The sequence below is a fragment of the Plodia interpunctella genome, chromosome 1, assembly GCF_027563975.2.
Source record: "Plodia interpunctella isolate USDA-ARS_2022_Savannah chromosome 1, ilPloInte3.2, whole genome shotgun sequence".
NCBI classification, from domain to species: domain Eukaryota; kingdom Metazoa; phylum Arthropoda; class Insecta; order Lepidoptera; family Pyralidae; genus Plodia; species Plodia interpunctella.
Genome location: NC_071294.1, coordinates 6,082,177 through 6,107,900, shown reverse-complemented (window position 1 = coordinate 6,107,900; position 25,724 = coordinate 6,082,177). Strand labels below are relative to the sequence as shown.

The window sequence follows — 25,724 nt, the reverse complement described above, 5'->3', positions numbered from 1 at the left end:
TTTGACTAAAGATCTTACCTGTATGAAGTCCATATTTTGATAAGTGACGTATGAAGTGTACCGAGCTTTTTTCGACCGTTTACTGACTCGAAAATTTTACAGCGCGAGGCGTATCCCATACTTTTCGAAGTTTTTTATCATTTTTTCCATATTTCGGCACCCGAATGCTACATTGTTGTATATTTTTACAAACGAATGCTTACATAATGAAAGTATTAATAAAGTACTCTAAAATAAACGTTTTACTCAAACATGGCAAAAGGCGGCAAAGCTTTGTGTACCTTACTCTGGCGGGATAAATGTCCAGCAATCGGATTCTGAACGGATTCTGATTAGTGTCAAGTGTTAAAATGTCAAAATAAAAACTACGATATTGGGTTGGGTATTATTGATCGAAACTTTGAACGCCATAATACATTTGTTTTATGTATTATAATCGTAATAAAACTCTATTCTATTGATAATACGAGATATTAAGTTTTGTGAAGCTATTTTAACCTAATATACCTAACGACATAGGTACAAACCTGGCGAAAGTAAAAAATTCAGTCGTTAATTTCTTACACTGTAAATATTTTCCTTTTATATTTTTAGTAACCGTAAAATGCAATCAATTGAACAAAATGCTTACAAAATTAGTTTCATCGAAGTCACGCAGAGTTTCCCGCAGTCTTCGCTCTAAATTTCCGTATTACTTGTATCGATTTTCTTTCAAAAATTATCTTCAAACGAATAAAAATGTTAGGGCGAAAACAGAGCTTGAAGGGAGAACCGGTCCTTGCGGATTATGGTCCAGAAGAGTCATTAAATGAAAGTGCTGACATAGAATGGGTGAATAAGGTAAGTTGGTTTGTAATGTATATTTAAATACAAAATTAATAAACTCCGGAGAAAAGATTTAATAATTCATTGCTTCAAAACTACTTAAAAGGTTTCTGGTTTCTGTCTACAAAATTGCTTTGTTTCTTAATGTTTAGAGTAATTAACATTGGATCTCATTTGCAGCTTTGGGTAAGAAGAATTCTCCGTTCTTGTGCTCTGTTGAGTTTGATGTCAGTTTCTTTAAATACCCCAAAATCCTTTGAAAAGTATCCTTATCTTCAAACAGTTACTTTTGCAGTAGACTGCTGTGTCACCTTGTTATTTACAGCTGAAATGATTGCAAAAATGCATATTAGAGGGATACTAAAGGTAAACAATTTTTTTATTTTACTTAAATATGTATATATTCAATTTAAAACACTTTTCTACAAGAAAAGGAAGGTCTTGATTCGTTTCTTTACATGGAGTTTACTTGTATTATTTATATATTTTCAGGGTGATGTAGCCTACCTGAAAGATCATTGGTGCCAGTTTGATGCATCTATGGTATTTTTTCTGTGGGTTTCTGTTTTATTACAAATGTTTGAGTTGACTGGAATTGTACCAAGATACAGTTATTTAAGCATTCTGAGGGCTCCGCGTCCACTGATCATGATTCGATTTTTGAGAGTTTTCCTGAAATTTTCTATGCCGAAGTCTAGGATTAATCAAATATTCAAGTAAGAAACAGTTATTGAAATGCTCAATTTATTGTATTTTATTAGTTATTTGAAATAACTGCTGAATTTGGGTTTTACTTTGCAGGAGATCGAGCCAACAAATCTACAATGTCACCTTATTTTTCCTTTTCTTTATGTCATTGTATAGTTTGTTAGGTGTTCAGTTTTTTGGAGAGTTAACTCATCACTGTGTCAGGAATGATACAAATCCAGAGTAAGTGAATTACTTTTTATTGATTTAAAGATTGCTCACATTACAGCTTGGTCTATGGCTCAGTAAAATGTCTGTCATAGAAAATGGGATGAAATTAAAATGGTTAAATCTTTGGATTGCTGGATCAGGAATGCTACATTTTTATAGTGTATTTTTGCTATTTGTTTACAGTGAAGTAACAATAAATTCGCTTGCCATACCAGACACCTTCTGCTCTCCCGACCCTGATTCAGGCTACCAGTGTCCTTCTGGCATGAAATGCATGAAGTTGAATTTGTCTAAATATATCATGGGGTTTAATGGATTTGAAGAATTTGGTAAGTAATAAAGGTAACACGTTAATACACAAATGAGGATGGTCAAAGGTATTAGTTATATACCTAATCATTAAGTTATCAATTAAATAACTTTCTAAAATTTATAGAAATTAGCTAGGGAACTTTTATGATATATACACATCAACTGCAGAAAGCTGCCTGTTTACTATACAAAAAATAAATAGTGAATAACTATTTACATAAATGTGTTTATTCTGTCACTACAAATAATAATTTTGCTTTACAGCTACTAGCTTGTTTACTGTCTACCAGGCATCCTCCCAGGAGGGGTGGGTGTTCATCATGTACAGAGCTATAGATTCTTTGCCAACTTGGAGATCTGCTCTTTACTTCAGGTAAGTTATATAATAAGTCTAGCCCATTTTTATAGTTATTATGCAGAAACATATTTTGTTTATTAATCAACTAGTTCAATTATTATTTAATTCATTTATTTAAACTTTATTGCACAACTTTAAAAACTATAACTGTATAAAGTTCTTTATTGCCTATATTGGTATGTTACAGCACTATGATTTTCTTTCTGGCGTGGCTGGTGAAGAACGTGTTCATAGCTGTGATAACGGAGACATTCAACGAAATCAGAGTTCAGTTTCAGCAGATGTGGGGTGTTCGGAACCCCATTACTAAAGGCAGCACCACACAATTTTTTACGGGTGATGACAATGGTTGGAAACTTGTCACTATTGATGAAAACAAACATTCTGGTAACAACAGATCTTTTTTTGTTTACTGCAGTAGATTTAATATATGCAAATCTATTACCAATTTTATCAATATTTTTAGGAAGTGCACCAGAGATATTACACAAGATGCTAAGATCAGCATACTTCAGGCTTCTGGTAATGGGCGTAGTTCTGGCCAATGGCATTATAACAGCAACAATGAACTTTAAACATGATGATAATCCCAGAGAATTCTTCTATGAAAAATATTATTACATAGAAGTAAGTTTAGCAATGTCTTACTATGCTTCCACCCACATACAGGCAAAGGCGCGAGTCAAATAGATAACAACGAAATCTTTTTTTACAGATTGCCTTCACAATATTCTTAGACCTGGAAGCACTCATTAAGATTTGGTGTTTGGGACTAAAAGGCTACTTCAAGCATTCTGTTCACAAATTTGAATTACTTTTAGCTATTGGGACTACCATCCACATTATTCCTCAGCTCTACATGTCTGTGTTTACGTATTTCCAGGTAAAATAGTGTTGTTCATGTAGATACAAGTCCTTCTTGATTCATCCAAATTTTCTTGCAGTGTTTATCAAGAACAATCTAGTCTATATAGGTTTTCTTTATCTTTGACCAGAATCTATCAATGAGTATTCATAACTCAATTACGGGTGTGTCATATGCATGCATGCACATTTGTATTACAGGTTTTGCGCATAGTAAGATTGATAAAAGCGTCACCGTTGTTAGAAGGATTCGTTTACAAAATTTTCGGGCCAGGCAAGAAACTCGGAAGCCTCATAATCTTCACCATGTGCTTGCTAATTATCAGTTCGTCTATATCAATGCAGTTATTCTGTTTTCTATGCGAGTTTACGAAATTTGAAACATTCCCTGAGGTAAGCATATTTTTAGTCATATTAAAAAGAATCTTTTATCATAAACCATTATTTTGTGTAGTTATTCTTTAAAATTCTAGGCATTCATGTCTATGTTCCAAATATTGACTCAAGAGGCTTGGGTAGAAGTTATGGATGAGACTATGGTGAGGACCAGCCAAACACTTACCCCTCTCGTAGCTATATATTTTATCCTGTACCATCTTTTCGTCACATTGGTAAGTTGTTGATAATAATATATTTGGTTTACTATCTTGTTGACTAAGGCTTTATCATTTATATTTAGTTTGTTATGAACAATAAATGTTGAAAAAATTTAAATATAATTTATTCATAAAGACTACATCGTTTTCAGATTGTGTTATCGCTTTTCGTAGCGGTTATTTTGGATAATTTGGAGCTTGACGAAGATATCAAAAAGCTGAAGCAATTGAGATACCGGCAACAGAGTGCTGAGATTAAAGAAAGTCTACCTTTTCGCTTGAGAATATTCGAGAAGTTTCCCGATAGCCCTCAGATGACTAAATTGCACAAAGTACCTGGTGATTTCAATTTGCCAAAGGTTTGTTTTATTACCGCACTTACTAATTCAAAGTTACGAACTTCAAATCGTAAAGTCCAATTGTGTTTCATCACCAATTACTAATCATTGTTTATAATCTTTATGTATAGTAAAAATACGTGGACCTGAAATGATTGAGCATACATTACTAAACAGGTGCGAGAATCTTTCATGCGTCAATTCGTATGCGAAGACGGTGAAGAGGAGCTAGGTGTGGCGGCGGGGGTGGTCGGCGGGGGCGCGGGGGCGGCGGCGGCCCGCGCTCCGCAAGCCGAGCGTCGCGCCATAGAATACATCGGCCAGCCCAAGATCGCGTTCTTGTATCGCAAGCGGTGTCTCGTCAAGACCTTAGTGGTGGCCCCGCCTTCGCAGCGCCCCAGCTCGGCGCTGCGGAGACACGTGGTCAGCTCCATCATCGAGTGAGTTGTTGTAATTGACATTGGAGAGCCCAATATAGTTTTCCTTCGAGATGCATTGCTCTTTGAAGATATTTTTTAAATATCTATATGAGGCAAATAGAGTACTGGGGTACAACCTGCTTTTATAGAGTATTTTCCAATCAAATAATGTTTCTCTACAGGGATGTTAGCACTAGTTGTCATCAACATGATCGAAGGACATATATATATATTTAATAGTCTTATTATTTATCAATGTCAATATTAGCTTATTATCAATGTCAATATTTGTAAATAATCTTGTTTTGTTTCCGTTTGTTTTTACTTTGCATCGTTTATCCGTATTTATTTTTTGCAGGTATGGTTTTTGTGGCTGATCTGATACCCTTCAATTTTAAGGTCTTTTACTTTTATTCTCATTTTCTTTTGCAAGCTTCATTTTTATTACACCGTTACATTATTTTCTCTTTTTTATACTTACAAATATTATTGTTGCAACAACTTTTTTGCCAGCAAATTGGGAATGTTTCAGAGATTCCAACAACCACCGGCCTCTGTTGGGAGACTCCGCTATGTTGGCTACGGGCGGCAAGTCGGGCCTGAAGCCACAAGGAACCATCTCCAGCGCGAAGCAGCTGCGGGTAGATCAAAAAAAGTATGTAATCTTATATTTCCTTACCTAACAAATCAATAATAGTAATTTTATCAAAAAATCATGACATATTGAAAATATTTAGGTAGACTTATCGTATTATTAATCAAATCGTGATATCATTCGTTTCGCTCATACAGGAAAGAGACATTCGTTTGTTTCTCACCATGTGCCCCGTTTTACAAGGCCCTCTGCACTTTCATCTGGAAGTTGTATGGAAATCTTCTTATTCTTCTTTTTGAATGTGTTACTGCGAACACTCATATCAGTTTTTATTCAAGTTGCCAAAATGCATCCGACATGACTTTTGCGACTACCGACATCTAGTGGCAAACGCATACGCACTAATGAACTTAAAATGACAACCAGTGTATAGGTTTCATCACGATCTTTTCCTTTACCAATTATATAGCAAGTGGTGGTCAATAAAAACTACCATACATGAGTCAGATTGGTATACAAAGTCATGTGGCACGAGTAGGATTCGAACCTGGAACCTAGGACCAAACAGGCGGATTGTCTTAACCACTCGACCATCACCGTTTCAAACCATTTCTAACTCATTTGAGTACGCGAAATTAGTTGACAGATGTCGAAAAGAGCTTGAAGAAAAAGAAAAGACGACGGGTTATTCTTGAGATTTGTATGTGTTTGGTTGAACCCACGGCGACTGCAGGTTCGGTTCGCGTTCGATTCGGCGGTCGGTGCGCAGCGGGTCCATCAAGCTGAAGCAGACGTACGAGCACCTGCTGGAGAACGGGGACATTGGTGCGGCCGCGCGCGTCGTGCCCGCCGCCCGCGCGCGGCCCCCCTACCTCGACATCCGGTTGCTGCAGGCCAAGCGCCAGCAGGCCGAGATGAGGAGGTATTGCATTGATTTATTTTTATTATCTCTAAATGTACTTCTAAATATACTCTCCTAGCTGACTAGTAGGACAAACGGAATCTGCAGTGTGCGTCGCTAAAATGTAACACAATATAATACACTTAAATACAACAATAAAAAAGAATATATGTATAAATAAAACTAACATATACATACATATAGTCTGTCGAAAGAGTGATGAAAATAAATGAGGGCACTGTTTTCTGTTGGCTGGCAACATTGGATGGTTTATCAACCAATCGACCATTATATTTTTCATTGCCATGGCAAAAATGTAGAATTAATTTAAAATCTGTTTTCTTTACTTTGTTAACAGACTGTACAACAAATACAGATGATAGTATTTAGAAGAGAGTATCTATAAGATGAGTATGTATATGATCAAACTGGAATTATACATTGTGTCAATCACGTTTAGTTAATATGGTTCAAATCCTGAATTTAATTATATATTAATAGGTATGTACCACAAAGTATTAATGTACGTGTAGATACAGTCAGGGGCAGATAAACATCAACAATCCCCCTGTGGTTGTAATTTAAATAGATGGGGATCAGGTTTATCAGCCCCTGACTGCACATAATAATTTTGTGGTTTGAGTATTCGATTTATATAGTAAGCTGATGAAAATACCAACTGAAAAAATACCTATAGCTTTGTATGCAGCGAATATGACTATCATTTATTGGATTTCTATTAGTTTTTTTTTACTCTTAATGAATATCTATATCTAACATTCTGAAACTAGCCACTGACAAGAAAAGCAACATTTTCCCTTGAACGGCACAAACAGAAACCAGCGCGAGGAGGACCTGCGCGAGAACCACCCGCTGTTCGACACGCCGCTGCTGCTGGTGCCGCGCGAGTCCCGCTTCCGCAAGGTGTGCCGCGCCATCGTGGACGCGCGCTACGACGCCCGCCTCCGCGACCCCGTCACCGGCAACGAGCGGAAAGTGCACTATAAGAGCTTCCAGTCAGTTCACTTATTACTACAACTCTCTCTATATATATATATTCTATTGCCCGCGGCTCCGGCCGTGGTAAAAAGTAGCCGATGACACTCTCCAGCTCTCTAACCATCTCCACACCAAAAATGACCTCAATCCATATCGATATTTATATGGATAACACAAATAACCGACCTGTTTACTCGGTTCCTACAGTAAATTTCAAACACACAGTTCCTGGAGCCCAAGTGGGAGCGGGAGAACAAGTATATAAACAATTGATGAGTGTCCAAGTCTTTCTCCTAATATATATATCTTTAATATTTATTTATTTATTTATAGTTATTTATTTATGTTTTAAAAAAGGTACTCCCATGGGGATTTCTTTCTGGTTCTTTCCACTTGTTCTTGATACTAGCAAAATCAATTCACCTTATCTGGTATATACCAGTGAAGTAACTACCAACTAGCCAAGTAATAAAATAATTACATAATAATCTTACTCTGTTTTACAGTAATTTCCTCGGGCTAGTAACATACATGGACTGGGTAATGATCATGGTGACCACACTATCCTGCTTTTCTATGATGTTTGAGACGCCTGCCTACAGAGTTATGGAGAACTTTGTTTTGCAAGTTAGTATGGTTAGAGTTGTAAAGAAATCTTACATAAAAATATGAAAAATGAAATCAAGATCATAAAATATTATATATGCTTACTTTATCCCAAATTTCATGATTGTAGGTTATCGGGAGTAGTACCCTGTTTTGATTCGCAAAATGCACTCATTTTGTCTGGAATAAATTAAATATAACTTTTTTCTGTATATTTTTATATACTATAAATTACTAATTTTCAGATTTTTTTCTAATATCAGTACGGTATGCCACTTTTTTGCCAAATTTCATGATGCTTAGTCTACGGGAAGTACCCTCTAGGTTTTGATTCCCTTGTAAAATCGCAAAATATCGCAAAATATGCGACATAAACAGTCATATTTTTTGATCGCGTTAAACAAAGTTTGATTTTTTTGCCTAGCTTTCCTACTGTCCTGGGAATTTGGTATAAATTTCAACTTGATACCTTTACGCGTTCCTGAGAAAAAGGTCTTGACAGACTGACAGACGGCCAACGAAGGTAAAAACGGAACCCTTATAGAAGGGTTCCGTTTTTACCTTTTGAGGTACAGAACCCTAAAAATATGTCATTTTGCTAATGTAACTATTTGTTGGTTTACAGATTGCGGAATATGGCTTTGTTATATTCATGAGCCTAGAACTGGCACTGAAGATACTAGCAGACGGACTTTTCTTTACTCCCAAAGCGTATTTAAAAGATGCTGCTGCTGTCCTCGATGTATTTATTTACATTGTAAGTATTAAATACTGTACTTTTATTGAAGTGTCTGTGAAAACGTTTCATTAATTGGGTTTTGTTGTTTGTAACAAAAAATAAAACGAATACAAGGAAGATACATGACATACATACAATACAATGGCGGATTTATCTATCAGGTGTCGCTGACGTTCTTGTGCTGGATGCCGGTGCGCGTGCCGCCGGGGTCGCTGGCGCAGATGCTGATGATCCTGCGCTGCGTGCGGCCGCTGCGCATCTTCACGCTCGTGCCGCACATGCGCAAGGTGGTCTACGAGCTATGTCGCGGCTTCAAGGAGATCCTGCTGGTGAACATTCATTACTTTTGCGTCGGCTACTATATGTCCGCGTATATGGTGAATATATGCGGTCAGAAAATTTAACTTAGACAAGACAGATGTTAAAGAGAGATGATTTAAAAAAAAATTAGAGATTACCGAGTATTAAGTCAAAGTCTTTGCATTCTATCAATTCAGTATATTTTGATATCATAGACAATAAAGTAATAATGTAACTAATGTTAATAATAATAATATAACAATGGTTTGTTATAGGTATCAACATTGCTCATCTTGCTCATGTTCGTATTTGCAAGCTATGGTGTGCAGCTGTACGGCGGAAGGTGAGTATTTATCGACAAAACTATACGATTTCTGATTGAGTTGAAGTTTTATATACCCGTTTAATTTGAATGTCAATGTATTTATGCATATGTATGAATTATATATGAATGTTCTGATAGTGTATCCAATATCGGCTCCCGGCGAGAATAATCAACCAACCAATGCTTCACACTACTAGCATTTCGGAACGACCACTGTTGAGAAGAAATGCCGAAAGAAAGACATTTAAACAGTGTTAGTTCCAATCATGCTAAATGGGCCACCACATTTACACGCAAAAGCTTGTATGAGAAATGCATTAGTAAAAATGTGATGTCAGACTGGCCCGCTGCAACGACCCGACGATCAAGCGACGCGAGGACTGCGTGGGCGTGTTCATGCGGCGCGTGTTCGTCACCAAGATGAAGCTGCGGCCCGGGCCCAGCGAGACCTTCCCCTCCATGCTGGTGCCTCGAGTCTGGTGAGCATACCTACACTAGTCATGGCTACATTATTTTATTACCAGCGACTTCGTCGTCAGCGTAGAGTTGTTACTTCTGATTGGTCATTAATGTGATAAACGTACCAGATTGCTGATTTCTAGGACCAATATTTTTTATGATAGCCAGTTAAGTACAAACTTTTGCACCCCATTATAGTCTTCTGTGGGTTGATTTTTGGAAAAAAGTAACCTATATTATTTGAACGGGGGTCTTTAAACTCATTGATACTAAATTTATTTGAAATCTGACCAGTGGTTTAGCCGTTAAAGGAACAGACAGACTTTCGCATTTATAATATTAGAATGAAATAGTATGGGAACTAAGGCACGCATACAATATAAAATCCTACATTACGTTGATTATACTTAATGCAATTTACAGCGATCATAATATGCAAATACTAATTTTGTATGAAAACTAACATTTCACTACACTAGTGGTAAATTCGGTCGCATCCTTACATATTATAAAACAAAGTCCTCTGCCGCGTCTGTCTGTCTGTTCGCGATAAACTCAAAAACATAGGAATTCGTGCAGTAGCACGAATGTGTGATGTTCTATGTATTTTCTATTTTATATTCACTAATAGATAGTTTTATTCCTGTGGAAGGTTTTGATGTATAATTTATTATGTTTTACCCGAGCGGCGAAGCCGGGACGGGCTGCTAGTTATTAATAAAATACTAATATGCAATTATATTTCAGGGCAAATCCAAAGAGATTCAATTTTGACAATATCGGCGACGCGCTGCTGACACTATTCGAAGTACTTTCATTCAAGGGCTGGTTGGACGTACGCGATGTCCTTATAAAAGCATTGGGACCGGTAAGTATCGTACGTTTAATAGTACAATATGATACCAGCGAGCAAAAGGACATTGCATACGAGTCCAGATTTTTGCGCGAAGTGAATCGGGGCGTTATTATAAAGCAGATTATGTTATGAATAATGCACGCATATAATTCAACACACTTGTGACGTAAAACAATGCTGTAGAATTTCATGTAAGGGTGTAGAAAAATAAATTACTGTGTTGCAAATTAAATAACTTGTCTAACATTTAAGTTCTTTTATATAGATGTATCTATAACGAATTTTCAATTCTGTTTCAGGTGCATGCGATTTACATACACGTGTACATATTCTTGGGCTGTATGATCGGCTTAACGCTGTTCGTGGGCGTCGTGATCGCCAACTATTCGGAAAATAAAGGCACTGCCCTCTTAACAGTCGACCAGAGAAGATGGTGAGATATACTTACAAAATAATTTTCATTTTATTTTTGAAATTAACGGCTTTGTCATAATTAAGTATGGTATCTATCTAGTATAAATCATTTAAGGCACAAAAAATATAAAATATTTTATTATATATTTAAAATATTATAAAAGTGTCTGATGTGAATGGGTTTTTTATACAATCTAGGTATTGAATATACCTACGCCATTATTTTTAGAATGACACATTTTTAAGTGTAGAAATAAAAAAAAAGTTACGAAATTTAGTTATTGTTTTGATGCATAAGACATTGAGAGGGTAAGTGCTACCTTGATGTCGTCAAAGAGCCTGACGCGTGCAAATAGTCTGACTAGTGAGGTTGCCGAATACCGTGTAAAGTGTAATATTTGTATCAGGTGCGACCTGAAGAAGCGGCTGAAGATCGCGCAGCCGCTGCACCTGCCGCCGCGGCCCAACAAGCGCAAGGTGCGCGCGTTCGCGTACGACGTCACGCAGAACCTCAGCTTCAAGCGCGTCATCGCCATCGTCGTGCTCGTCAACAGTGCGCTGCTCGCCGTCACGGTCAGGAAACATGTTCATGTATTTTATCGCACATCTAGCAAATTTGACGTCATTTAAAAAAATAGTTCTCGTCCGCAGCTCCGCCCGCGGTATTATAATCGAAATACCGCGGGTATTCAAAATCGAGTGGTTTAGTTGTGAAAGGACTATCGCATTTATTAATATAAATGCGAAAATATGGATGTCACGGACAAAATAAAGTAAAAGGTAATCATGGATCACATCTTTAAAAATGACTATATGGTGCTTTGCGTGAAAGTGCTTACTGATACATGTATTTTTTTTTTAAACGTCTCAGGTTCCTATATATTAAGCAAGTGCAATACGAAACGAATACTTGACCCAACCAACGCTGAACCAAGTAGGAGTGTAAAATAAAAATAATTGTTGCAGTGGTCGCGCTACTCCCAGTACACGGAGCAGCTAGCGCTGACGTCGGCGCTGCTGACGCTGGTGTTCGTGGTGGAGGTGCTGCTGAAGACGATCGCGTTCACGCCGCGCGGCTACTGGCAGAGCCGCCGCAACCGCTACGACCTGCTCGTCACCGTCGCCGGCTGCATCTGGATCTTCATGCATTTCATTCTCAAGGTACTTACCCATAAACATTCACACAAGCAAAGCCGCAGCCGACATCGACATATTTGACTTCCTCCGTGACATAATGATCACCACTACAGTCCGCTATCTGGAGGTCCTGGTTTCGATTCCCAGCGCTAGCAAATATTTGTACCGGAGATCGCAAATATTTGTCTGCGGTTTTAGATGTGTTGTGCCCATTTCCGTATTTAGCTTAGTTCTTAATATGTGGGCCGATGAATGTTGTCCATTTATGTGACGTTCCACGAGAAAAGGTATTTTATAAAGCTATTCCCATTTATGGCATAAGTTATTAAAATAACGATGACGATTCCCATTTTATAGGCATAATACGTCGTAAACGACGGTACCTTTTCTTATGGAATATCACATATGTATATGAAGCGTAATTTTTATTACTATATTAGATACTATCAATATTGTGCCAAACCGCACACTAACGCCACTCTCACATTTTTATCAACATATTTTATTTAAAAGCGGAAATAAAGTAAAAGTTCTACAACAGATTATGTTGCACTAGACAATTGATTTTATTTATTAGACACAGTTGCCACAATTTTATAACAAGAAAACGCTGGCGTAAAAATCTTGGTAATAAATTGTGACATGTTGTGTATAAGTTATTTTCTTACAGAACGACCTCTCATACTTCGTGGGCTTTATGGTGGTGATCCTGCGCTTCTTCACGATCACAGGCAAGCACACCACGCTCAAGATGCTGATGCTGACGGTCGGCGTCAGCGTATGCAAGAGCTTCTTTATCATATTCGGCATGTTTCTGCTCGTGTTTTTCTACGCACTCGCCGGCACCATCGTCTTCGGCAACGTCAAGTATGGCGAGGGCATTGGCAGGTATATATTTCTCTGACAATAATAAAAGCTTGTATGTATGTTCCTTTTTGTTATTAGTTACGCGAACATTGTGTAAGTATGAGTGCTTTTATTTACGGCAACGAAAGATTAACAATCCGCCGAGCTCTTTGGCGACAGTGTGGAGCCGGCATAAGAATGATCGTAATGAACATCGTTACCTCCAGACGCGCGAACTTCAACTCGCCGATCCACAGCGTGGCGATGCTGTTCCGCATCGTGACGGGCGAGGACTGGAACAAGATAATGCACGACTGCATGGTGGCGCCGCCGTACTGCACGCCCGCCGACAACTACTGGGAGACCGACTGCGGCAACTTCACCGCCTCGCTCGCCTACTTCTGCACCTTCTACGTCATAATCACCTACATCGTGCTCAACCTGCTAGTGGGTCTGTGGTTCATAGTTCTCTATCCTTGTTTGCGAGTTTATATAACTTTTCTAATTTTGTATCTAGCTTGATATGCTGTATAATATTTTACAAGCATTTATTCACTATCATCTTCTGCCGCTTCTACTACAAAGTTGAAATATTCTACGTCCGTCGGTTCAGTTTGCATGACAATACATTATTATGATGAGCATGACTTGATGGTGCACCCAGGATCGACTTCCAACGAAGGAACTCCTCAACGGCTTACTGCACGGACATTAATTTTTGCCAAGCGTTGTATCAAGATCTCGTCTCTTGTACCGTAACAAAATACTCAGTAACTCATGCACAGACTAAAATACTTATAATCATATAACTTTATGAAATTGACAAATATAGGCCTCAAGATACTAAAACCAAATTTCTCTTGTTGCAGCTATTATAATGGAGAACTTTTCCTTGTTCTATTCTAACGAAGAAGATGCTCTGCTCTCGTACGCTGACATTCGAAATTTCCAGAACACGTGGAATGTCGTCGATGTTCACCAGAAAGGAGTCATACCAGTAAGAAAGGTAAAAGTATTTCTCACACTGGGCCAAGGCGATATGACGTAGTAAACCTGTAGTGAACTTGGTGACACAATATAAAAATAAATATAAGAAAACATATTGATTTTGCTGTATAAACGTTTCAGGTGAAATTCATCCTCCGCCTTCTAAAAGGGCGGCTGGAGTGCGACACGCACAAGGAGCGGCTGCTGTTCAAGTACATGTGCTACGAGCTGGAGCGGCTGCACAACGGCGAAGACGTCACATTCCACGACGTTATTAAGTAAGAAGTCATTTTCTTCCTCTATCTCTCATCCATGTTCAGGTTGCATTAGGGGTTGCGACGACGTTAAAAATCCTTGCGTTAAAAAAAATTGATGATCTTACGACTGTAATTTTACAACCGGCTGCCTGTCTGATGTCTACTCTCTCCTCGGGAATGCTATTGTTTGCCTATAGGCAAACAATAGCATTCCCGAAGAGAGAGTATACGCAGAGGCAGCGTATACGCTGCCTAGACTGTGTTTCCTTTAGTCCCCTCGTACGACCAAGATATGGAGTGGTCTTATTCTAGAGCGGAACCACAAGTCAGAATTATTTTAATAACGAACTTATATTAGAAATACTATATGAAATTAAAGTAAATTTTGCAATCACTTTGTAACAGCTGTTTGGTCCTCCCAAAAATAAATATAAGGCAATACTGAAAATGATTTAAGTAATTCATAATACATTTAATTAGCGAGTAATTTACGTCACAACAATAGCATCAATCCAGTCGTATGTAAATCTTGCAAGTAAATGATTCTATCCCATTCGTAATTATAGTGAAAGTTAAAATAGCGCATATTTTCAGTATGCTGTCCTATCGGACGGTTGATATCCGCAAGTCACTGCAGATGGAGGAGTTGCTCGCGAGAGAAGAGTTCGAGTTCTTGATAGAGGAGGAGGTGGCCAAGCAAACCATCCGGACGTGGCTCGAAGGTTGCTTGAAGAAAATACGGGCCAACAGCAGTGTTAGTATTACTTTGCTGTATCGCATAGCTCTAGAAATCTGTCATCAAATTTAAAAACAAATACTAAAAAAATGTTTAAGAAAGAAAGAAAGAAAGAAAGAAAACATTTATTTGCCAAAAACATGAGTACAAATAGTCAAAATGAATTAGACCTACACGTTTTACCGAATATAGGTATGCAAATATAATTAAATAAAGAGGAGCATGCTATCCACTACAAATCCAAAACAAACTATAATGAACTATAATGTACTATACTAGCCCTAAATTCTATCCGAGTCTATCATTAAAGAAATCATTTAAAGTATAATAACATTTATCAGTTAATAAAGACTTGAGGTGCTTTTTAAATAGATTTAAATTTAAGCTTTTATATTGATTTGGAATTTTGTTGTAAATTTTCGGTGCCATACATACTATGCTATTACCGAGTAAAGCAGTTTTTGATGGGTGCATGCATAATCGATAGATATCTCGATGATTCCTCAATACAACATCAGCTAGACGAGGGAATAAATGAGCATTAGTTTTCACAAATGTTGCTACCTCAAGTATGTAAAGTGACGGAAGTGTAAGAATTTTGTGTTCTTTAAAAAACGGCTGACAACTATCAGTGCTTTGGAGTCTAAACATTGCGCGAATACAGCGTTTTTGCATTTTAAAAGCTATATCCTTATCCGTCGAATTGCCCCAAAAAATTATTCCATATCTAAGTATTGATTCCACTAAACCATGATAAGCTGTAAGAAGCGCTTTTATGTTTAATTCATTTGAGAGTTTAAATAGTACAAACGCCGAACTACTAAGTCTTTTACTAAGACCATCTATATGGGGTTTCCAGTTTAATTTAGAATCTATAGTTAGCCCTAGAAATTTTGTTGAATCAACTTCTTTCAACACATGGCCTTGATATTCTATTTTATAATTTTCCGTATCAAGCGGTCTTTGACTAAAATGCATTATATTGGTTTTGTCAAGATTTATCTTTAAATTATTATTATCAAGCCATTCAATTATGCATGTTAAAGTTGCATTAATATCTAATTGATAAATATTTACATCATTACATTTTATTGTTACCGTGCTATCGTCCGCAAATAAAGTCATATTATGTTTGGTAGTGTTTGGAAGATCGTTAATATATATTATGAAAAGAAGGGGCCCAAGCACACTACCTTGTGGAACACCATATAATACAGAACGTTCAGTTGATAAGTAATGTTGTTCCGATTGTGTTTTAGGATTGAATTTTGAAATTTCTGTTAACTGTTTACGATTAGATAAATATGATTTTATTAAATTTAACACATTACCCCTAATTCCGTACGCTTCTAACTTGTGTAATAGTATGTCATGTTGAACATAGTCAAAAGCTTGTGTCATATCACAATATATAGAGCATATGGGTTTTCTGATGTTAACTTCAGTTAATACAATTTTCAAAAAATCATAGATGGCCATATTTATATTTTTATTACGACGAAACCCCTTTTGTTCATTACACAAAATTTTTTTATCTTCAAAATAGACGTTTAATTGGTTGGAAAAATGTTTTTCATAAACCTTTGAAAATATAGAATTTAAAGCTATAGGTCGATAATATTGCATTAGTTCTTTGTTATTTTTTTTTTAATAAAGGTTTAATTATGGTAGTTTTTAAGTCTTGAGGGAAAACACCAGCTTCTATACTAAGGTTTATTAAGTGACTAACATGATGACATATATGTTCATTTACAGCTTTGAGTATTTTGGTTGAAACACCATCATACCCAACACTATCCGTATTTTTAAGTTCTTTTATAATTTTATAAACTTCCTCTGGTGAGCATGGTGCCATAAACATTGAATGTTGTCTATGGGTAATAGCAGATATGGTATTGGCTCGACTTCTTTTTTCTGGTTTGATTTTGTCAATGAAATAATTATTAAATGAATTAGCTATTTCCTCTGGATTTGTTATATAGTGATTATCAACTTTAATTCGACTTATTGTTTCTTTTGGTATGTTTAGTCTAGCTTGATTTATAATTTGCCATGTGGTTTTTGATTTGTTCTCGGACGTCATTATCTTATAATTATTTTGACTTAATTTTGTCAATTTAATAATTTTTTTAAACTGTTTCGTGTATCTTTTGTAATTTATTTTATTATTAAGAGTAGGCTTTGTTCTAAACTTCCACAAAAGACTTCTTTTCTTTTTACTACAATTTCTTAATCCTTTGGAAATCCAAGATTGTTTTCTATAGACATTGACTATAATCCGTTTTTTAGGAAAACATAAATCATAAAATAATATAAAAACTTCTGCAAAACTGTGATACGCAATATTGGGGTCCACCGTATTATATATTTCCGAAAAACTTAAGCGTTTTATGCAGTCTATAAATTTATTAATATTTTCGACACTGTAATCTCGCACTGTTCTACGCCAAAACTTAAATCTTACAGTTTTTATAATAGGCAATTTAATAAGCTGAGCTGTGTGATCTGACAGACCGAAATCTAACACTTCCGTTATACAATTCTTTTTGAAATTATGAGCAAAATTATCAATACATGTCTGGCTTACTGGTCTAGTGACTTGTTTCAATGCTAATTTTAAATCATAACTATTTAATATACATTCAAATTCATTTTTTTCCTTAGTATTTTTCAGATTATCAATATTAAAGTCACCAGCAATTATTAATTGTTTTTGACTACATTTCGATATACCGTTTAAGACTTGTTCCAACTTTTGGAAAAAATCATATATATTTTTATAATCTGGCACCCTATATACACAAAGAATATTAAGTTTATAATCAATTAACTCAACCGCACAACACTCGAATGTACTAGGAACACAATATTTTTTAACATTTATTTCTCTCCACTTATGCTCTTTCTTCACTAAAATACACGCTCCTCCTCGTTTGGAAAATACCTACCGTTTAACAAAATACCTATTGGTTTATTTAATTATAGAAACAGCAGACAAGTCTAATTGCCGGACTGAGAAAAACAAACGAGCAAGCTGTCGACATGAATAATGAGAAGACTGACAAAGAGAAAATGGAGGCAGAAGTTCAGGTAATTTTAAATCAATCTGCGTCGAAGATCTGACGCCTTCGATATGTTACTGTAAAAGTCCGTATACAGGTAAATCTTAGGTTTTTTTCAAAAAATCATAGGATTTACCAGTATGGGTTGGTAAATTTTTTAAATAATTGACGATTGTTTCGAGCTTTTGCCATTGGAATTTAGTATATGCTAGGTTTTGCTACTGACGGCTGGTAAATGTTGTTTTTGGGAATAAAACAATGATTCATTCTTATTAATCATTTATTTTTCAGTCAAAACCTTACATATTTTTATGTAGGTATCATAATTATGAGAGTTAACTAAGTAATTAGTCAGATCCTTACCTATTTAAAATTATTTTCATTTGGTAAGTATTTTTATTTAAAAATGTTTTTAACTTTTAAAGGTAATGTATAACCTTTAAAATACTTCTTAAATAGTAAAAAATAACAAAAGTAAAATTATTTTATCAACATTTACCGTGCCTTCGATGTAAATCTTAAGATTTACCAAGTGAATGGTGGTAAAAGTTCGAATCGCAAAGTTGTTCGGACTTTTACCATTGGTAAATCTTAGGTTTTACTGGAATATCTTAGGATTTACGGTAGTTCGTGCTTTTACAGTAACAGATATAACTCGTAGCGATCATAACTACATTTATACTATTTGTTTTATGTGATTTCAGCAAGCAATCGCGAACATAGGCCGAGCGGAAATCACCGAATCAACATCCCAACCTGTAATTTCCAGTAAGTATATATATCGTTACGGCAATTTTACAATTATTTACATAATTGTACTGAAATTCATTGACGCATTTTCTTTTATAGCCATTGCGTCTTCTGATACTCAGATCAAGAGGTCATCCACCAAAGGTCCTTTCAAAAGGCCAGGTTTGCCGTCCGTCACTATACCGAGGTAAACGTTTTAATGTCCACATTTTGATTACTCGATTTTATTATAAAAGGACAATCCTCCATCTACATTTAATAATCCATTTATAATATCATCTACCTACCATAAATAATTACAATATTTTCTACATTCTCGCCACAGAAAATGATATATAATAAGTATGCAGATTTTTAATATTGCATAGTTGAACTCTGTCGGGTCTTAACTCGATTGGCGTGCTATATATGTTTCAGGCCTGAGAGTCCTGTCAAAAAATATCTGCAACCGACATTGAGCGACCCGCATCCCGCATTAAACAAGAAATCGCCAAGTAAGTACAGTAATTAATGTATATTTTTGCACCCTGAATTATATCGATAACTGTAAAAAAGGCTTTTAGTTTCAATCGCATAGTGTTATTTCCTTTAAACTTTATGTATACATACATATATATTTTTGTTATTTGAGGTATATAATAGCATGCTCCTTCAAGATTTTATCGACGTCTCGAATATTATAATTTTATCGAATCGACTACCCATATTATTGCAAATGAAATAGAATGAATGTTTGTTGGGCAGCGGCGGTGAGCGGACGCAGAGCGGCGTGGAGCGCGGAGGCGCTGCGCGAGCTGCACGGGTGGTGGGCCGGCCAGCTGCCGGGCGCCGGCGGCGTGTAGCCTACGTTTTCGATAAACATTTTTGGTTTCAAGAAAAGCTACGCATGTATATAAGTATGCGTTGCATATGCGCAACTCGACATAAGGGGGCTTACCGTCATCTCTTAATGCGATTCAGTCCAGGACCTAAACTGATCTGCATCGCAAATTCGTACCATTAACATGATATAATGATCCATTATATGTAGTGACCGAAACAATACGCCAATTCGATTTCATTCACTCATTTTGCATACAATTCCGTACCATGATGTGCATTGAGAACGTAAACTGGATAGCTTAGCTGTCAAAATAGGCGATTCAAAAAAGTTACTATTTCAGATAGGTTTCCACGATAGAAGTCCCACAGACGTGGAACTACCTGTCTATCTGTTATTGATAGTTCCTAATTTTGCCACGGAAACTCTTTCGTGGTACGGTTTTTATGTTCCGAACTTTGTGTTTAGATGTTATGACCAACAAATTTTTAGTCTGCATAATATTGCATTTATTTGAATTTAAATATTTTATTTCATTGTGTTTTGTATTTACTATAGTCATGTAACAGCAAGATAATAATATACATTTTAATTTTAAGTAACAAAAAAGTACGTATTGTTTGCCCAAAATGGTAAGAATTTAATATCGGAACGCAACTCTTGATACGAGATAAAATATATCGACATCGTAAAGCCTTATCTCTTTCTTACATTTGGCTACTGTCACTGGGGTTTACGATACAGAGACAATTTTTATTTTTTAATTGATTTCATTCACTCCTTACGATTCAAATGCGACTTTGTTAAGATTTGTTGGTACCAAATAACGCGATTCATTTTAGGTTCCTAAACTGAACTGCCCTACAATTACAATACAATCGTTTTGTAATAGTTGATGGTAGGCCCGTCGTGAGTTCGTCGATAATGTATCCGGCATTGTACGCATGGGCGATGTAACGTTATGTTGATTAGTATCGATGTTACATTTGAGTTGATTCTATGTAGTGCCAAATATTTGTGAAATAAATACGACATTAGAAAAAATGAATTGTTTCATATTAAACTAATTCTTAATCATATTAGAATAATTAAATTAAATAAATAATAAAATTCATTGTAAGTAATGACACATCCCGAGGGAGAATAAAACGATGGCGGCGAGGGTGAGTATGAGACAGACATATCGTCCGGCGACGGGGTAGTAGAAGAGCTTAGCGCGCAGTTTGAGCGTGGAGGCGTACATGAGCACGGCGGAGATGTCCTCGGGCGAGGTGTCCTGATGCAGGAAGGGCCGCACGCTCAGCTCGTGGCCCGCCGACTGCGTGCGCCGGCACTCCGCCGACAGACGCGCTGCCTGCAATATCATCATTACATAGTATAAAACAAGTAGCTTCCCGCTGTCTAACTATCCCTTATGTAATAAGCGAAGGATTTTGATGCAGGTTTTTTATAGTGATTCAAGAGGAAGGTTTATATGTATGTATATAACATGCACAATATGGCACCCGTGCCAGGCCTGGCGCCCGATTCTCACGCAATAGAAGTTTATCAATAAGCTAATTTCGTACTTTGCATAGCAGCAAAACAGTGCAGCAGAATACACTATGTTTTTTCTTAAAAGTCGTTTTATATAAATAATCTTACAAGGAAATCACTTTCGTGGTTATAAATGTTTTTACTTTAGAATGTATCGTACCCCCATTGCAATAAGATGGGAACTCTTTCGGGGGGATCTCTGTATCAGCCTGGGATGCTAGTATATGCTTCCTATTTAGAGAGCGTAACTGACACAAACCACATTGAATGAATACATGAGTTTGTAGAATAGATAAAATACCTGTACAAAAGGTACTATGAGAGCGGAGAGCCACAGCAGCTGGTTGAGCACGCTGATGCCGGGGATGGGCTCCGTCTGCGTGTCGACGCGGTCCAGCCCCAGCAGCCACAGCACGCCCGACGCCGCCCACGACACGTTCACGATCGTGAACATGCACACCGCCGGCGACAGCTCGTCGTTCAAATACTTCAATAATTTTCTGAATTCTTATATTTATATTTATATTTATATTTATAATAAAAAATAAAAAATAAAAAAAATAAATTCTGCAATTTCCTGAAATATTGTTAATCATTCATTCATATCGAGTGTGTTATTGTAAACACTGGTGTTAGATTTTATTCAAATCACCTAAAGGCACCCGACATGACTTTTACGACTATACCTCGCACCACCTGGGTGCGAGGTATAGCGATCTCCGAGCGTTTCGACCACTGCGGCCTCGCAACATTGTTATTTGTGTTTTCAAATTTTAACAAAGACAAGTGTCAGTTTTACTATCTTACTTTAAAATCATTAATCTGTACTAGGATCAATGTCAATTCTATGTTTGATTTTGGAAATGATTGCTTCTTCAAGAAGCTAAGTTAAAACTTTTGTAAAAAAAAGTGTAAAAATAACCACAACGTTATTTTTATAAACTACCCAAAAAACAATGAACAAGCTTATTTACAAAAGTTTTAACTTAGCTACCAACTGAATTACACTTCACAAATCTCACAGATCCTGGGGCGGGCTAGAGAAACTTAATAAGCATGATAAAAGACTTTAATTCCTTTGCAGTAGGTACTGCAAAACTTTTTAGGTACTTTAAAAAATTGATGCGCGGTTATACGAAATGATAACGCACGGGTGTACATCTTCATTAAAATTCCATATATAATTTTATACGCGATACGCGTTAAGTGTCCACAGGTCTTAGAAGGCTTCATTATCACCAGCCTTACCTTATTCCTTAATATATGATTTGAGGAGAAGGGATTCCCTTAGAGATTTTTTAAAGATATCAATATTTTAACCAGCCTCACAATACATAGTTGACAACATTATGCATGTCCGGAAAAAATTAAACTTATTTTAAAAAGTTGGCGATTATACTATATTAGCCTTACGTAATAAAGATAAATTGTCTGTCCCCGGGCATCGTTTGGCCAAAAGTTAGAACGTCTTTTGTTGGGAACTGTATCCGTTTTTATAATAAATTGCCTAAATGGATTCTTGATTTACCGCACAAAAAAATTAGAAACTATATAAAAGAAGTACTTTGTAAAAAGGCATATTTATTACAAGTCTGATGATTATGTGAACGACAATAATGTTTGGCCCAAGCATGGTGCAGTATCCTCATAACATATGTAATTGATTTATGACATTATTACGTACGTTTTGTACATTTAGCTTTTTATTTATATTTTGAATTTGAAATTTGAATTTGGAAAAAGATGACGTTACAAACAATTATAAAGCTTAACTTGAACTTACTCTCATCCAGTTCAACGGCGAAATGGTTCTGTTGAGCAGACGTTCCTTGAGGAACATGAGATGGGCCTGCAAGAGCTGCGCTTGCAGGCAGTAGCTGGTGATGATGGTCGCCTGCACCATGTCGTGCGTCACCGTGCACACGATTAGCAGGACCTTCAGACATAGCCGCACCTCGTTCGAACTGAAACCACCATTTTAATGTCATTGAAAAGCCAGCGCCCTCATAAGCACATTCAGCAATAATACACACGACCAACTGTTCTCTATCTGTCACATTGTTGCTAACAGCGACTAGCGCTGAGACACTTTATTTCGTCGCGGGGTCTATCGTCACAAAACAGAATAAGTTACTACAAGAGTTATTATTATCCATTTTTCCAAGACAAACTACTTCAAGAACACGATGTTTTTATAGGTTACTAAGTAAATAAACATGAATGAAGAGCACCTGTTTTCAAGCCATCGAAACATGATGGTGCCATTAGCCATCATTAGATTAATGGAGCACAAAGACAGACACATCCAAAGTATACTCAGAATGATAAAGAACCACAGCATCCGCAGCAACTTGCGAGGTTTAGCTATCGGCATCCCTTGTGGACCGTACGAAGATATAATGAATACCTGGAAACATTGTGCATCTCATAAATTGTCGAATCACGGTCGCTTTATAAGTATGTGATTACTAATGTGACTAAAATATTAATAAGTCAATTTGTTCAGACAGTCCTATTAATATTGATGTCAGATCGCTCACGATTCGCCTACCCTCCCAAATATCTCTCATAACTCGGGTATTAGGAAGAGGAATATATGTCTAGCGAACGCAGGTAAGATACTCACCCTCTCCATTAAATTTTGTAGCTGTTCATTGTCTGAAACTCTGAATAGATACAATGCATACAAAAACCCACTGAAATGCAATATACTGGGGCCAATGTAAGTAAATGTTACATTTCCATAACATACTTGTTTGTACGTTTCGTATTCAAGAGTCGATGTTAATGCTAAAGGCACTAATTTGTAACAAAATCCTCTATCTCGCCTGAAAAAAAAACAAAAACAATTACACATTTATTTCTTGTAAATGTGCAAAATACCTCCGGGCCCCGAGTGCACTAATAATAGTAAGTACTCTCGGGGCCCCGAGGTATTTGCTAAATAACCATTTTTTTTTAAATTATTTATTAAGCACCTCATTGCTTCAACTAGCTTTATTAAGTTCTACAATAAAGCAAAAATATACTAACTATATGTCAATATTTTTTTACATAAAGTATTTAAATTGCCTAGTTACCTAGATCTAGTTAGTGTAATTCATATCATACCAACCTAAAGCAAGCCATGTACTGCAGAAAGTATCCAACGAACATAAACACTGCTACTTGCGCAGAATGAAAATGTGAGATACAAATAGTACATTTTGATGAGTTGGCCCCGTCTACCACTGGCCGCAGACCCATTATTGTTAGGAGTTTCAAGTATGGTAGCAAAATCTGGAACATGGAAGGGTCTGTCACTAATCATGAATCCATATATTATATTATATCCATGATATTATAAATGCGCGACTCTGTCTGTCACGCTTTCACGGCTAAACCGCTGGGCCTAATTTAATGAAATTTGGAATATACCTATGTAGTTAATGACCCGAAACCGCCAAATAGCTAGTACAAAAAAATATGAATAAATGTGGCGTTCCAGCAACAGGGCACCACTGGACAAATTCTAGTTTCCGACATTGCGAATTTTTGAAAAAAGGTGGAAAGTTGGCAGTTTGCGATTTTAATTGATTTTATTGCAAAGGACTACGTATTCATACAATAAACGTGTCTAAATCATGTACACAGCGTGAGAAAATTGCAATTGAATGTTTAGTACCTACCTAACTAGAACTCTTCCTATTATAGTTCAAACTTTCAATGTCTGTTTCCCAACAATTCTATTTTTGTGTGAACTTGTTAATCGTTATTTATTCTATATGATCAACTATCTATAAATACAACCATACTCAATACGACCCAAGTGGTACCTAAACGTTTGGAACGCCACATATAAGTATTTATTCCGGTTATTCCTGAAGGCCTATATAGGTGAACACGATAAGTAGTTACCTGCCAAGTAACTATTTTGATTTGAAGGCAAATAATAAGAAAATATACATAACGAATAAATTAGGGTTTTTATTATTTCTTACCTTGGATTTACAATAGTGTAAAATTGCGGACGTACTCATGTACTCCGTATCTGGTGATTCGGTAATTTCTCCAATCTGTAAAAGAATAATTACATTATTTTCGTCGTGTGCCGTGGCGGCGGCGGCCGCCCATTATAGATAAAATATTCTCTTATTGTTATTAATATGATTGCTTCATGCATGTGTTAAGGTGTAAATGAATGACTTTGGACTCACATCGACGCTGTTCCCGTCGAGGCTGGACCTGTCGGACCTCGCCATCGCCGGTTCGCCCAACTTCTCGTTGCCCAGTACATGGCTGTCCAATAGATCACTAGCTATACAATCATTTAAAAAATTCACATTATCCACTTTATTACTCATATTATCTATAATTTAATTGCCAATGAGCACATTATGAGGACGATAAATAAAAAGTAAGTATTGTTGTTTTAACTTGGGCTGCAAATGGAATAAAATAATATCGGATGAAGAGGCGGTAATCTAAAAATAAATTGATTGCCACTCACCACTACCATATGAACCAGCGCCATTGTTCATATCTACCAATACTGAATATTTCCTAATGCGGAGCGTACAAACATGTAACAAATCAAGACTAAAATAGGTGTTCTACCTATTCGCTATGGTTAATTATTTTAATACAAGATACTTGTATTAAATTTCACTTATCAAAATAATGCAACATACTCGTAACTGCAATATTTTTTTTTATAAAATCGATGGATCAGTGGCGCACTACATCTTGTATGCAGTGCTAAAAAACATTTCCGTTTTATTTTAAAATAT

The 25,724-nt window shown here is 36.4% G+C and overlaps 2 protein-coding genes across 4 annotated transcripts; one reads left to right on the top strand and one right to left on the bottom strand.

Moving 5' to 3' along the window:
* Positions 1–358: 358 nt before the first annotated feature.
* On the top strand, positions 359–20,457 carry na (narrow abdomen). Of its 3 annotated transcripts, XM_053746366.2 has the most exons (35): positions 359–840; positions 1,006–1,191; positions 1,318–1,541; positions 1,627–1,755; positions 1,927–2,072; positions 2,320–2,428; positions 2,601–2,800; positions 2,880–3,040; positions 3,129–3,296; positions 3,479–3,670; positions 3,751–3,888; positions 4,026–4,232; positions 4,389–4,651; positions 5,163–5,285; positions 5,959–6,147; positions 6,963–7,142; positions 7,632–7,752; positions 8,357–8,488; positions 8,632–8,799; positions 9,046–9,113; positions 9,434–9,574; positions 10,302–10,422; positions 10,710–10,843; positions 11,232–11,397; positions 11,791–11,985; positions 12,632–12,849; positions 13,035–13,258; positions 13,677–13,813; positions 13,936–14,072; positions 14,646–14,805; positions 17,773–17,877; positions 18,554–18,617; positions 18,699–18,786; positions 19,017–19,093; positions 19,344–20,457. In XM_053746366.2, the coding sequence occupies exons 1-35, from the start codon at positions 739–741 to the stop codon at positions 19,439–19,441; spliced, it is 5,271 nt and encodes a 1,756-aa protein (XP_053602341.1). In that variant the 5' UTR covers positions 359–738; the 3' UTR covers positions 19,442–20,457. The 3 variants fall into 3 exon arrangements, with proteins under 3 accessions (XP_053602341.1, XP_053602257.1, XP_053602170.1); XM_053746282.2 differs by having other exon boundaries at positions 18,554–18,786; XM_053746195.2 differs by having other exon boundaries at positions 1,006–1,541.
* On the bottom strand, positions 20,454–25,414 carry GrlHz (Gustatory receptor-like Holozoa). The gene is made up of 8 exons (XM_064435923.1): positions 25,152–25,414; positions 24,936–25,010; positions 24,071–24,234; positions 23,582–23,783; positions 23,187–23,362; positions 22,729–22,919; positions 21,257–21,462; positions 20,454–20,773 (listed from the first exon to the last, which is right to left on the bottom strand). Exons 1-8 carry the CDS (start codon positions 25,296–25,298, stop codon positions 20,531–20,533), a joined length of 1,404 nt encoding a protein of 467 aa, XP_064291993.1. The 5' UTR covers positions 25,299–25,414; the 3' UTR covers positions 20,454–20,530.
* Positions 25,415–25,724: the final 310 nt, after the last annotated feature.

Coding starts and splice junctions, on each gene's coding strand:
- GrlHz (XM_064435923.1), bottom strand. CDS start 25,298: ATGAGTAATAAAGTGGATAATGTGAATTTTTTAAATGATTGTATAGCT. Junction 23,784..24,070: donor CAGTACATGGCTTGCTTTAG/GTTGGTATGATA, acceptor TTTTTTTTTCAG/GCGAGATAGAGGATTTTGTT. Junction 20,774..21,256: donor TCATAGTACCTTTTGTACAG/GTATTTTATCTA, acceptor ATGATATTGCAG/GCAGCGCGTCTGTCGGCGGA.
- na (XM_053746195.2), top strand. CDS start 739: ATGTTAGGGCGAAAACAGAGCTTGAAGGGAGAACCGGTCCTTGCGGAT. Junction 11,986..12,631: donor TCATGCATTTCATTCTCAAG/GTACTTACCCAT, acceptor ATTTTCTTACAG/AACGACCTCTCATACTTCGT. Junction 13,814..13,935: donor GAGTCATACCAGTAAGAAAG/GTAAAAGTATTT, acceptor TAAACGTTTCAG/GTGAAATTCATCCTCCGCCT.